Source organism: Schistocerca americana, chromosome X (genome assembly GCF_021461395.2).
Source record: "Schistocerca americana isolate TAMUIC-IGC-003095 chromosome X, iqSchAmer2.1, whole genome shotgun sequence".
NCBI classification, from domain to species: domain Eukaryota; kingdom Metazoa; phylum Arthropoda; class Insecta; order Orthoptera; family Acrididae; genus Schistocerca; species Schistocerca americana.
The window spans coordinates 348,423,146-348,436,896 of record NC_060130.1 but is presented as its reverse complement, the minus strand read 5'-3'; the positions used below and the strand labels follow the sequence as shown (position 1 = coordinate 348,436,896).

Below are 13,751 nucleotides of genomic sequence, written 5' to 3'. Positions count from 1 at the left end.
TAAACTCTTCCCTTGAAAGAGGAGAATGAGGGCTTCCAAATAAGCCATCGTAATCTTAAAAAACAAGTTTAGTGGGGTAGGTATCATAAATTATGGATATTTCCTTAAACAAAATGTTTCCATATGAAATACACTGTTGTCATCGGCAATCATTGAACTGTGCTGTGAATAATGAAATTTGGCGAAATACAATGTGGACAAGAATTTGGTAATTTTGTATGCATATTATTCTGAGTTCAAATGTAATTAGGTATCTCAAACAGAAAATTTTGAATACAAAGTACTTCTTGAAATATTAGTTATTTGGAAAAATAAACTCTTTCCTCCATGCCAATCAGTATGGATTCCAAAAATATCGATTATGTGAGTCCCAACTTGTGCTTCGCTCACATGACATTCTGAAAGCCGTGGATCAAGGCAGTCAGATAGATACAGTGTTTCTTGACTTCCAAAAGGCATTGGACTCTGTACTACACACACACTTTTTATCGAGAGTATGATCATATGGGGTATCAAGTGGGATTTGTGATTGGATTGATGATTTCTTGGTGGGGAGGACACAGCACATTATCTTCAAAGTTGTGCCCCAGGGAAGTGTGTTGGGAGACTTGCTGTTCATGGTATTTGTTAATGATGATGTGGATAATATTACAGTTAAGTGCTGTCTAAAAGGAACTGCACAAGTATTCAGTCAGATCTTGATGTGATTTTAAAGTGATGCAAAGACTGGAAACTCAATTTAAATGTTCAGAAGTGTAAAGTAGTTCATTTCACAAAATGAAGGGATGTAATATAAAAAAACATACGTGAAAACCATACAAAATAAGACTAACATGGGATATGGAATGGATACAAAGAAGGCCAATACAAATGATCACAGTTTTGATGCTGGGGGGAGTGTGATGATCATGCTGAAAGAGCTGAAGACTGTAAGACTTGAATATAGATGGAAATAATCCCATGAATTCCTACTTATAAAGCTTCTAGAACCACTTTAAGTTGGAAATCTAGGCATTTACTACAACCCCCTCTGTATTGTTCTGATATGGATCACGAAGACAAGATTAGACTAATTACGGAATGTACAGTGGCATTGAAAAAATCATTCTTCCTGTGCTCCACATGTAAATGGAATGGGAAAAATCTTAATAAGTGGTTGAATTGGATGTACACTGGGCCATTTTCTTCACAGTGGTTTTTAGAATAAATATGTAGATAGAAATGGTAGCACGTGACTAAAAAGGATGGTGATGCCATTATCCTAATCATGAAAAATGTGAGCAAGGAAGAGAAAATCAGAACACTGCTCATGTTTTTGTAATCCATCACTGACTCACATCACTGCAGCATCCTCTCATAGTAAGACCAAAACGTGTATACGTACTTTGCAGAGTAAAAGAAATTAAGATGAACTGAAGTACTATCTATGTAAGAATTTGTAAGCCTCCCTATGTAACCTCTTTCAGCAGGGCCAATGTTAACATTGTTGACAGCTCTGATGTTTTGATATGGCAGTGATAATTTGTACAGTAGCTGCAGTCTTCTTTCCTTCATATTTGCAATTTTTTCAGTCACTTCTTGAATTAAATCAGGAATTCCTAAAATGAGGTCTCATTCAACAGAGATCACTGTGAGTACTGATAGGCTTGGTAACTGCATCATCATGTGTTTGTACTATTATTTTGTGTTGACAGTTCTCCAAATGGTGATGAAAAACGACGTTGTGCTTCTGATGTGGTCATTGTGATTGTAATCATCACTTTTAAGAGTTCTGCAGATTCACTCAATGTATAACAAAGATTAATATCTTTTATGTAATCCAGCAAGCTCAAAGCTCCACACATATTGGTACTTTTGAACTCCTTTTTTCCATAAATAACAGGAGGTTCTATTCCAAGTTTCTTTGCTTCCAAAGCAGATAGCATTCAATAATATCTCTGAAATAAGTAATTTTCTGGAAAACTGGATGAGTAAGTGGTGAATTTTTCTGGCAGAAAGAGAGAGGCTGCAACTAAGTGGCCATCAACTTGAATCTTTCTTTCACCTCCTAACCTATAACATCACATACTCCTTTTGCCTCCTGAAGTAGTTTACACACTGCTCCTCCACCTTCAGTTTTCCTTCTTTTGAGATACTACTGTGAAGCACTGGAACCCTTCCCCTTAACAAGAGTGTGCACCCTATGTGACTAACCACTCATGACTGCTGCATCATCATGTGTCTGTGCTGTTAGTTTGTGTGAACAATTCTACAGATGGTGCTCTATCTGTTCTATGATGTACATTGCCAAAGACTGGGCATCAACCTTTTCTGATGCAATGAAGTTCCAAAATCTATCAATTAGTTTTCCATTAATGATGTGCCTATGTTTTATCAGCTACTACAGCCAAGAACTCCATGCCCTTAATTTCGTTTCTAATTTCCTCCTGGCAGATTTGAAGCATACATTGGAGGTGTTCATTCTGCATGATTTTAGAGGTGCCTTTGAAAACTGTCGCTTTTTCTAAATATGATTTTAATACAGAGTCTAGTTCTGCACCAAAATTAATCAAGGCACAAAAAAATACCAGGATTGCAACATGATTCAGCCTCACTGTGTCCTCTGAGGGCAAGTTCCAATGCACTGCAGAAATGAATAAAGTTAATAATTTGATTTAGTTTATAACTATTATTGGTAACTTTTTGGTTGTAGAATGCCATAGACCTTGTGTACTCACTGTGTAAATTTGGTAATTGGGTGCCCCATGAGGAATGGTCAATATTCAGGGATATGACAGCACAAAATTCTAGTAAATGTGGGCTTTAAAAGTCATGCGTTAAGAGCTGTGAGCACTTGTTCATCTTTGCTACTGTGAAACATCTTTTCTACTGAACAAATGCTTATGGCTATTAAGGTATGCATTTTAGAGCCCATGATTACTAGTCTTTTTTTGCTTCAAATGATTGTTCCTATCATATCCCTGAATGCTGATTAATCATAGTTGATGCAACAGGTATGATTAAAAGGCACCAATGGCAAACTGACAGACAAGATGAGATACTAGAGGACACAATACAGGAAATTGATCCCATTGTTTTAAATCTAGAAGGCCAGCCAAATGCATTCGAGGAACAATCTGGTGTAGTCACTAACATAGATGTCATGGTAAGTGCATCAGTACCTAACATCCAGTGACCATAATGTAGTCATCACTAAAGGGGAAGCTGGCAACACTAGAGGGAGGCAAGCAGAGGAAAGCATGATTGTGCTACGATGGCGGATTGGGATGGCTTAGTTGCCTACATTGCCGCATTTACAATGGAATTGCTTCCAGTATATGTAGACTTGGGTGTGCGTATACTAACTGAACACTTGCAAAGAGCACAGGACATTTATATTCCTAAGATAAAAGTAGTCAGACTACAATCACTTGAAGCTCGGAAATTACCACACCTAGGCAAAGGGTAAGATCAAGAACAAGAGCTTTGACTGTGGTTTAGGGCAGTCAGAGTGCACTGTGAGACTCCACAAATACTGGGCAATTAAGATCCACTACAAAACATTGGTTCTAATAACTAAAAGAATACACTGGGAGAAGTTTCTATGAAGGCAACTGCAGTATGACATATGGGAAAGATGGAATATGTTATTGACTGAAAAGATTATGGGATCTACTCTTATCCTCTTTACAATTTGTAAAGAGGATGGCTCAATGAAGGCAGGATGGAAAGAGTTAGCAGAATATCTGCCAACAACCTTACTTCCTGATGGTAACACAAATACAGATGCTGAAATACATGCACATCTTCAGAATGAACTAGACACCGAATATGACTATCAGATGTTGGTGTTACCTGCTGCTGAGGAAGCAATTGCTATCACAGTTTACAAGCTCAAACCTGGAAAACATCTGGTCCAGATGGTGTGTACCTCTGAGATTGTGCAGATGGTAGGTCAACTGAGAACACCGTACTTGATAGAATTTCTAAATGAGGCATTTCAGATAGGTAAGATACCAGTGATATGGAAAACAACTAGAGCTGTAGTGATTAATGAGGGACAGGGTAAAGACCTAGCATCGGCAAAAAGCTACAGACCCATTTGTTAGTTACGTATCTTGGGGAAAAGTTCAGGAGCATCTGCTTTATGACTGGCTGCTGGCACACAGGCAGCTCTTGGGTCTAAACCAATGTCAATATGGATTCAAAAAAGGAAAGTCAGTAGATGATGTGGTTAATAGATTTAGATTGTAGAAATTACGATAACAAAGTGCACAATCATGCTCATGATTGACATCGCAGGTGCATTCGATAATCTTTGGTGACTTGCAATGTTCACACACCTCTGAGATCTCTGGGTCCCCAGATGTCTGTATAAGAGCTTTTTTGATTATTGTAGTGGACGTAGTGACCAGTGGCTTTTGAGGCAGAGCAAGGTAATCAGAAAGATTACCAAGGAGTGTCCTCAACACTCCATAACTGGTAAATTGTTCAAGGATCGTAGTATTGAATCCCATATTACATCTATTAGATGGGACAGATGCTACCCTAGGTGCTGCATGTGCAGGTGATATTCTAGTAACTGTGTCCATAGACTCCAGGAATAGAATTGAGGAAAAGGTGAATGATGCGCTTGCTCAGATGCAGCATTGGTGCAATGGCAACAAACTGTCTACAGCTGTTCAGAAAACCACATATGTATATACTTACGAAGGGAAGACTTCTTCTTGCCAGATATCCTTCCCTGATGATTGACGGAATCTCTGTAAAACACAGAAATATTTGCAGGGATTTAGGCATTCTTCTAGACAAGAAAAGGAAATTTCTTGAACTTGTAAGATCTATTACTCAGAATGCAGCTAAAATTATGCATAAGATTGCTTGTGCTGGACCTGCTGACTGTAAATTACTGTTGAATGTGGTGCTGTTATATATCAATGCTAATTTCAATGCCATTGTGGGCCTCACTGCCAGTGTCTAGGTAGCTGCAAAACAAATACTGCAATGAATTCAGTAGAACATACTTGTGAGGTTCACCATTTTTCAGTATGCTTGTTGAGGGTTTACAAGTGATTCTCGGGAAATGTCCAGTTGATATCTTGATAGGTACAGGACATTTACTGGCCAGGCAGTCAGACAAATGGCAGTCTAACTGGGACATTAGCAGCACTGCAGGGGGTGTATGCAGCATTTTCTGAAGCATTAGAAACAGGCTCAAACTATGGAACTTTGCCTCTACTCAAGGTATGGTACACCTATTAACAGATCACGGTCCATATCACAAACATCTGTGTTGAGTGGAATGTAGTAATACAGCAATCTGTGAATTTGAAGATGAAGATTCCACTAATTACGTCATTTTTAGTTGCCCCTTTTTCCAGGTAGAACAAGAGACTGCAGACAATTAGGCTGTGATCATCAAATAATTGCAAGAATCAAAACTTGTGTATTACAGTTGATATGATTGCACATCAAATATCTAAAAAGCAGCTGCTCAGCTTTCAGTCTATGAGATTAAGTGGATGCTCCAAATAGCAAAACAACATCAACAGATCACAAGAAACGTTTCCTCCATTGTAGATAACGATAGGCACCTATAAATGTAATCAATTAAGAGTTTCCAGATAACAGGTCAAATATATGAGGCAACAAACTGAATAGAACTGAACTGAGTAACATAAATCTGCCATGCCTGTGGCTGTTAAAATTGCAACCCCAAGAGGAGTGTAGATAATGAAACTTTACTTATTACGTGTACAGTATAACAGAAATATTAAATTATTATATTTGTAGGGGATATGTTGGTACACAGGGTGCAAAATGTAGTACATAGAGCTCGCAGCAATGAAGGTTCTATCCCAGCTGACATCAAGTCGAACTGAACCTTGGTGTCAGACACAAGTGTGTCACCACATCCCTCAAATCTGTGTCAGTGTTCATCCACCACTATGGCTGGTGAGTGCTGGTCTGCCTGCACATCAGCAACCCACAACCAAAGGTTTTCAGTGGGTGAGTTGTGGAGAACATACCATCCAGGACAACAGCATAACACCACCAGCTTTAACAGGTCAGAAGTGTAATAGCTGCTGTCCAAATTACTAGCTATGCAAACCAAAGTTTAGTGTGTTGCACATCAAGTGACACACTATACTGTCGCATCAGATGCATGAACTGTATGGCAATGACGAATTCAGTCTGAGAATGTCTGTACTCCTCAAAGCCTCCACACATGGACATGTCCATCATCATGCTGTATGCAAAACCAGGACTTGTCTGAAAAGGTGACATGGTACACTCTTGTGTCCAGTGTTGTCATTGGGCTAGCTGCTGCTGGCATACCTCTCTCTCTTGCTTTGTTGAGGGAGGCCACAACAATGGTGGGCATGCTAGCAGTCTGTAGTATTCAACATATCATTCCAGTGTGCACGCACATACTTCTCCTACTGCACACAAACCCAGTTTTTGACTAAAAGTATGTGACTTGGCTGTACAATCCTGCATGGGTGATCGAAAAATATTTCTCCCCATTGAGGCACTAGTTATATTGGGTCATTGAGGTCCTGCATAGCATTGGGTATGACCGTACTAATCCCATTAATTCCGTATTTCCATGACAGTCGTGGGTCCCTGACCAACGTGAGCACAGTATCATGGAATGATGAACTGCATTCTTCATAGGTCAGGATCCTATCACTGTTGAATTCCAACATGTACTGGTAGACATTTTGCCTACTTATATGAGGCATAATATGATCTTTTCACAAACAAACAACATTCAAAGGTGATTTATGAATGAGAAACCTGCTGCACAATCTTTCCATATATATAGAATGTAGATCATGCTACACTGACCTTCCTTGTGCATTTGCTCTTTAATGGTAATCATATGCATATCCAAGCATGTAGTACAATTTGATGTTTCTTGTATGTCACTTTTGTGATCTCCAATTTTAAGGGCCTGCAGTGCATCTGAATTTATTAGGTATTATCATATTAATTTTATCTGTAAACATCTGTCTTCATCACATAAGCTGTACAGTTCACAATTACTGGTTTTGGGAACCTGCTCTCTTCAGATCTATTACAAATAGAAAAACAGTGGAGAAACAACCTCGGTTGAATTAGCTGAAGCTGTTTCTATGAATGACCTAGTGTTACATTAGGAACATAAAAAAATAACATATTTAACTGCCATGCATAACAGCCATACAGCCCACAAAAATATTATGATGTAAGTACAGACATTAATCTGTATATCTAGGCACATAGTAAGTGCTGGTAATGGCTTTGGTGCATTCTGTTTTTATACAAATAATAGAGGCCCGTAGAAGGTATTAATGCCAGGATACATAAGCAACCAGTATCATAAATTCAACAGCTAAAATGGAATATGTGTGGTCATTAATTAAAAATATTCAATAAGGCAAAAATAGCACCTAAAAATAAAACATGAACTGATGGACAATATGTGGAAATAAAATCCAGTCTGTGGGTGTGATGCTGTGGGGGGAACCAGTTGTGACTAGGAACAGTGATGATGATGCTGATATAAATGTAGACAAGGTAATGAAGATAAGTAATGGTAAGAGTTTTCTTATGGAAGTAGTTGGGAATGAGGTTATTAGGGAAGAAGCATCAGAGAAACAGACGTTGTTGAACAGTAGTTGTCGGGGAATGAAGACTCCTACGCCATCTGTTGGTGTTCTGTTAAGTCTGTACATTGTGCTCCCCTCTGCAGCGGATATATTTTAACTATAATTGTAAAATGGACGTGTGAAAATAAAGGTGTGTGGGCAGAAGTTTTACTGTGTCCTTGATTTCACTAGTGTGTAGCAACATTTTGGTGCCGAAACCCGGGAGAACATGAAGAGATAGATTGCTACTACACATTGAAGAGGACTCGACGCCGGCGGAGAAGGTTTCGAGCGGCTTCAATCTCAAAATCCGGTCACGTCACGCCACGTTTAGCTCACACAGATAAGTTGCGGCATTGCTCTGAAACTGTAGCAAAGGACACTACGGGTTGATTGATTCGTATGTGATGTTTCCTGGTGCATGTTTGTTGGTGGCAGAGCAATAGAGGACAGTCGGCGTAATATTGCAAAGCACAAAGCGGACTTGCTGAAGTATTGGTAGACTGCAGCGCCATCTGTTAGCGACAGGGACCACTACTAAAGGTTGCGGAAGTTGAAAACTGCACGGCCGCGCCATCTGTTGAAAACTACAAACATGCCTAGGGGGCTGGTAACGGTTCACACTCCAGGACAGCGCCATCCCTTAGCGACAGCATCCAACTGACGGAGTGTCTTGACCTTGAACGCACTCTCGCGACATAAAGCAAAACCACCAACTCACCATGACAGAAGCCGTAGCTACGAACTTGGGGAGGCTGCACCGGAAGCGGACGACTTTGCGATCGAATGCGACGCGTTTCGTCAGCCAAATAAACGCCTTCGAGGCTCTACAGCTGCAGAAGAAGTCGAACACTTCCAGGAACGCCTACAGGAAACATTAGAAGAGTTGGCCCGACTCAACGATACAGTACAGGACTTGCTGGATGACTCTGAATACGAAGCCGACACGGTAGCTTGTGAGGAATATACTGATAAATGCAAACGCGCCCTCCGAAAGGCGAAGGGCCTTCTAGGAGCAGCGCGCTCAGGGGACAGATATGCGAAGTCAGCGGCTCAACAACACGCATGTATGGACATAAAATTGCCTACTATCAAACTGCACCCATTCTCAGGGGACATAGAAATTTGGCCTCGATTTTAGGAGCAGTTCACAGCCTCCATAGACGAGAATCCGATGGTGTCAACAATGAACAAACATGTATTCCTCCGTGGTTACATTGATGGGGAACCTAAGGACTTGGTCGATGGCATTGCTGTTACAGCTGATACATATGAGCACACTAAGCAAATTTTGAAATCCAAATATGGGGATAAGAACAGAATTGTCCGAAGTCACCTGGATTTTTTGGGGAATCTTAACACTTCGACTTCAGGCAGTCCAGAGGCTCTCAATTCCACCTACAATGAGTGCCATAAGTGCATCCAAGCACTGCGAGCACTAGGAGACTCTTATGGGAGAGTGCCTGCACCCAAACTTCTTCGAGCCTTTCCTGAAGAAATTTGCAAAAATTGTCTTGTGCATGCCGGAAGGCAAAAGATTGAAGAAGGGAACCTCATCCACCTTATGGAGTTCTTAAATGAAGAGGTGGAAGGAGCTATCAACACACGCAAAATTCGTGGAGATACTGTTCCACAAGAAAATTATGTACCAACAGCATCTGCCTTCCATGTAAAGGTTAAAACGAAGAGGGACAAGAAGAAACAACAGAATACAGAGCCTTTCTGTGTGTATTGCGGCGAAAGAGGGCACTGGGGCCCAGACTGCCAAAAGATTGCAAGCTTGCAGGCAAGAATAGACGCCCTCGAGACAATGAACCGTTGCTTCCTATGCCTGAGACGTGGCCACAACAAAAACCAGTGTTTCAAACGGGGAAAGGCGTCCTGTCCGAAATGTAAGGGGGAGCATCACATTTCCATCTGTAGTAGCCATACCACAACAGCAAATAAAATTGAAACAATGACTTCTAACTTCACATACCTGCAGACTGCTCGTGTAAGTATCACAGGACCAACTGGAAAGAGCAAACAGACACGTGCCATCCTGGTCACAGGGAGTTAATCGAGTTTCATTCACCATGCACTGATCGAATCTCTCCAATGAAGTGTCATTGGAGCAACTACTTTCGAATCCACTAACAGTTCATCACTCTGAAGGAAGAAGGTGCAGTTTAATATGATGGGGTGCTCCACTAATTCCCACATATCAGTGACAGCCTTTGAAAGCACAAATAATTTTTCGCAGCAACCAACAGTGCCATAAGATGATGGAGATATGGCCTTGAGGGGTGGTACACCGCTTGCAAATCCTAAAGGAGACACTGAAGATCTACCTATTGAGATCCTGATAGGAGCTGATTATAACTGGAGAATCGTGACTTTGGAACAACCAATCAAGGTATCACCATCATTGGTTCTTCTCCTAACAATCTTCGGATATGTTCTCAGTGGAAACAGATCCAGCACCACCGTCAGGAAACCAACTGTCAACTTTATTCAGGACAGCTGCAGTGATATAGCTGAGGAGTCAGTGCGCCGATTTTGGGACCTGGAGACAATCAGGATAACAGAACATCAAGAGCGAACATTAAAACCTATGGACCACCCTATTTATCAGGAATTCCGAGAGTCATACTGTGTGGAATACGGCCGCAGAGTTGTATCCCTGTCTCGAAAGAAGGATATGCTTCTATCCTGCAACCGCACAACTGCTGAAGCGCGCCTTCGCTCCTTACAAGACAAGCTGCGAGGGAATGAAGAGCTGAATGAGACCATGTCGAAATATATTGAGGAGAACCAGGTAGAGGTAGCACCTGAGGACTGTACTGCTGGAAACACATTCTACCTGCCACACCACATCGTGAAGAAATGCATCAGTGGAAGTGTGAAGTACAGAATAGCCTTTGATGCATCCTCATATGAGCCAGAGTTTCTATCGCTGAATGATGCCCTCGAGAAGGGATCAAATTTACTTCCGGATATTCTAGCAATCTTATTACGATTCCGCACACTTCCGGTGGGATTAGTGTGTGGTGTTGACCAAGCTTTCCTGCAGTTAACATTGAAAGAAGAAGGCAGAGACCTCACGAGGTTCTTTTGGTATCGTTTTGAGCAAGCTGGAAGTGGTGCCTACATGACCACAAATGATGTGATTACATATCGCTTCAAACGTTTGCCATTTGGACTTGCACCAAGCCCATTCCTTTTGTCAGCTGCCATAAGGGAGCTAGCAGCACTAAATAGTGAAAAATATCCACAAGCTTCAGGGCTTGTAAACAGCTCAGTATTCATGGACGATTTCGTAGCGAGTGTTAGAGACAGCGACACCGCTGCAACTGTTTACCATGAACTGACAGAACTCTTCCAGCAGATAAGTCTTCCATTGTCCAAATGGGCGACTAATTCGAATGAGCTGAAGGCAATATGGGATGTCAAAAGCCTTGAAAAAATGACTCTATCTGCAGTGACTACAAGACGATAGCTGAAGATCTAATGGACAAACTGGTTACCAAGAGAAATGTTCTTCGAGCAGCTGCTCAGTTTTATTACCCCCTGGGTGTGTTCACTCCTGTTGGGATCGTTTCAAAGCTAATTTTCCAAGACACATTGCTGAGCCATGTGGGATTAGCCGAGCGGTCTAAGGCGCTTCAGTCATGGACTGTGTGGCTGGTCCCGGCGGAGGTTTGAGTCCTCCCTTGGGCATGGGTGTGTGTGTTTGTCCTTAGGATAATTTAGGTTAAGTAGTGTGTAAGCTTAGGGACTGATGACCTTAGCAGTTAAGTACCATAAGATTTCACACACATTTACATGGGAGGAAGTTTTTCCCACAGATCTTGCATGTCGTTGGCACTCATGGGCCTCAAAGCTTCATCACTTGTCATCACTGCATATTCCTAGATGGGTAGGGACGCTGGGCACAGGTGGCTCTGCGGAGGTGCATGTATTCTGTGATGCATCTGAAAGAGCCTATGGCGCTGTTTTGTATATGAGGACAGCTACTGAAACTGGATACACTGTGCACCTTGTCTGTAGCAAGAACAGACTGGCCCCTATCAAGAATGTAACTCAACCCAGGTTGGAGTTACTTGCTGCATTGGTCAGATCACGACTCCTTCATTACTTTTGACAGGAAACAGGGTTTGATGCCAACAGAGCTACCTTGTGGAGCGACTCGAGAGTCACTTGGGAATGGGTATGGAGCGGTCCAAACAAATGAAAAACTTTTATCTGTAATCAAGTGACAGAGATATTGACATACACCACACCCAGCCAATGGAGGCACTGCCTGGTAAGCCAAAATCCTAGTCACTCTTGATATCGGGTGGTGTGGTCCACCATGGCTTTCACAAGACAAGCAGTTCTGGCCAATGGATATCTCAGCCCCACCTCCATCAATGCCAGAAGTCAAAATGAGAGCAAATATCACTCTGATCACCATCACTGAACCACTACTGGACATAGCAAGGTTTAGTTCATATTGGCGAGTATTGCATATAACTGCCTTTGTATTTCGATTTAACAGCGCAACAAGAAACAAAAATTGAATCTCCGGCAGTTTTAGTGCTTTGGAATCACAAAACGCCCACACCTACTGGATCTGAAGAGTTCAAAAGGAATTATTCACTGGTGAACTGTCTGCACTGCATAAGGGAGAACAATTGCCCAAGGAATCAAAGATTGCTCGATACAATCCTTTTATATCGGATGACATCCTTCGTCTTGGTGGTAGGCTGTAATGTGCTGCATTGTCACAGTCAGAGAAGCATCCAATTATATTGGATGGACGTCACCATTTCACTGAGCTTCTCAGCAGACATGCACATGTAAGACTGCATCATCTCGGTGTGCGGATTGTGTTAGGGGAACTGCGAGAAGAATTTTGGATTCTGCAAGGACGACAAGCCGTTCGGAGAGTTCTTCACTCTTGCCTACCATGCAAGATAATACACAGTCGCTGGTCTGAAAAGATGGAAGCCCCACTACCACTGGACAGAGGTCAGCCTTCAAGACCATTTGCAGTAACAGGCATCGATTTTGCTGGACCATTATATGTCAAATCTGGACATCAAACAAAAAATTCCTACATGGTTCTATTCACATGTGCAACAACATGGGCCATTCATATTGAACTTGCAACTGATGTGTCCACTGATAGATTTTTGATGGCCGTGCAACGCTTTGCAGGACGTAGGAGCCTACCAGTCACTGTCTACTCAGACAGTGCTCCGACATTCCATGCCGCCAACTCAGGACTGTCAGAGCTTTTCAAAACCATGCAGCATACTGACATACAGCTCTACTGTGCCCACCATGGAATCACTTGGAAATTCATACCACCACGTGCAGCTTGGTGGGGAGGCTGGTGGGAAGTCATGGTAGGCTCAGTCAAGTGCTGCCTGAGGAAAGTTCTTGGTCACTCCCAGGTGGATGAACAGAGCTTAAACACCACCTTGATCAGCATAGAAGCCGCAATAAACTCACAACCCATCACTCAAGGAGAGAGCGACACTGCATTGATGCCAGCCCACTTTCTAAATGGTAGGAAATTAGTAACAATTCCATGTGGGCCAGAGCCTGCAATTAGAGGGCCCTTGCCAAGGAGTTCCGACTTAGAAAAAAGGTCAATGACGACATCTGCCACAGGTGGAAGACAGAATACCTCCTGCTGGTAAGACAATATCGTGAGGTGAGGGGATACCCTTCGTGAAGGAAACCGAGAATTGGAGAAGTTGTTCTGCTACAAGAAGACAGCAAACCATGGCACTTGTGGAAGAGGGCTGTGGTAGAAGATGTGTGGCTTCGCAGAGACAGTAAAATACGGTGCATCATCCTCTGCCAGCCAGATGGTACGAAGATCTGTCGACCGGTCCAGCTGGTCATCCACCTTGATATGGACCGGGGTGGGGAGGATGTCGGGGAATGAAGACTCCTATGCTATCTGTTGGTGTTCTGTTAAGTCTGTACATTGTGCTGCCCTCTGCAGCGGATATATTTTAAATATAACTGTAAAATGGACATGTGAAAATAAAGGTGTGTGTGAGCAGAAGTTTTACTGTGTCCATGATTTCACTAGTGTGTAGCAACAGTACTTGTCAGCCATTAGTCACTGAAGGCCAAGGAACACAAGATCATAGAAATCTG

The 13,751-nt window shown here is 42.1% G+C and overlaps 1 protein-coding gene across 1 annotated transcript; it reads left to right on the top strand.

Moving 5' to 3' along the window:
- The first annotated feature begins 8,034 nt into the window (after positions 1-8,034).
- On the top strand, positions 8,035-9,672 carry LOC124556018. The gene is made up of 3 exons (XM_047130056.1): positions 8,035-8,105; positions 8,343-8,680; positions 9,269-9,672. The coding sequence occupies exons 1-3, from the start codon at positions 8,035-8,037 to the stop codon at positions 9,670-9,672; spliced, it is 813 nt and encodes a 270-aa protein (XP_046986012.1).
- The last annotated feature ends 4,079 nt before the right edge of the window (positions 9,673-13,751 follow it).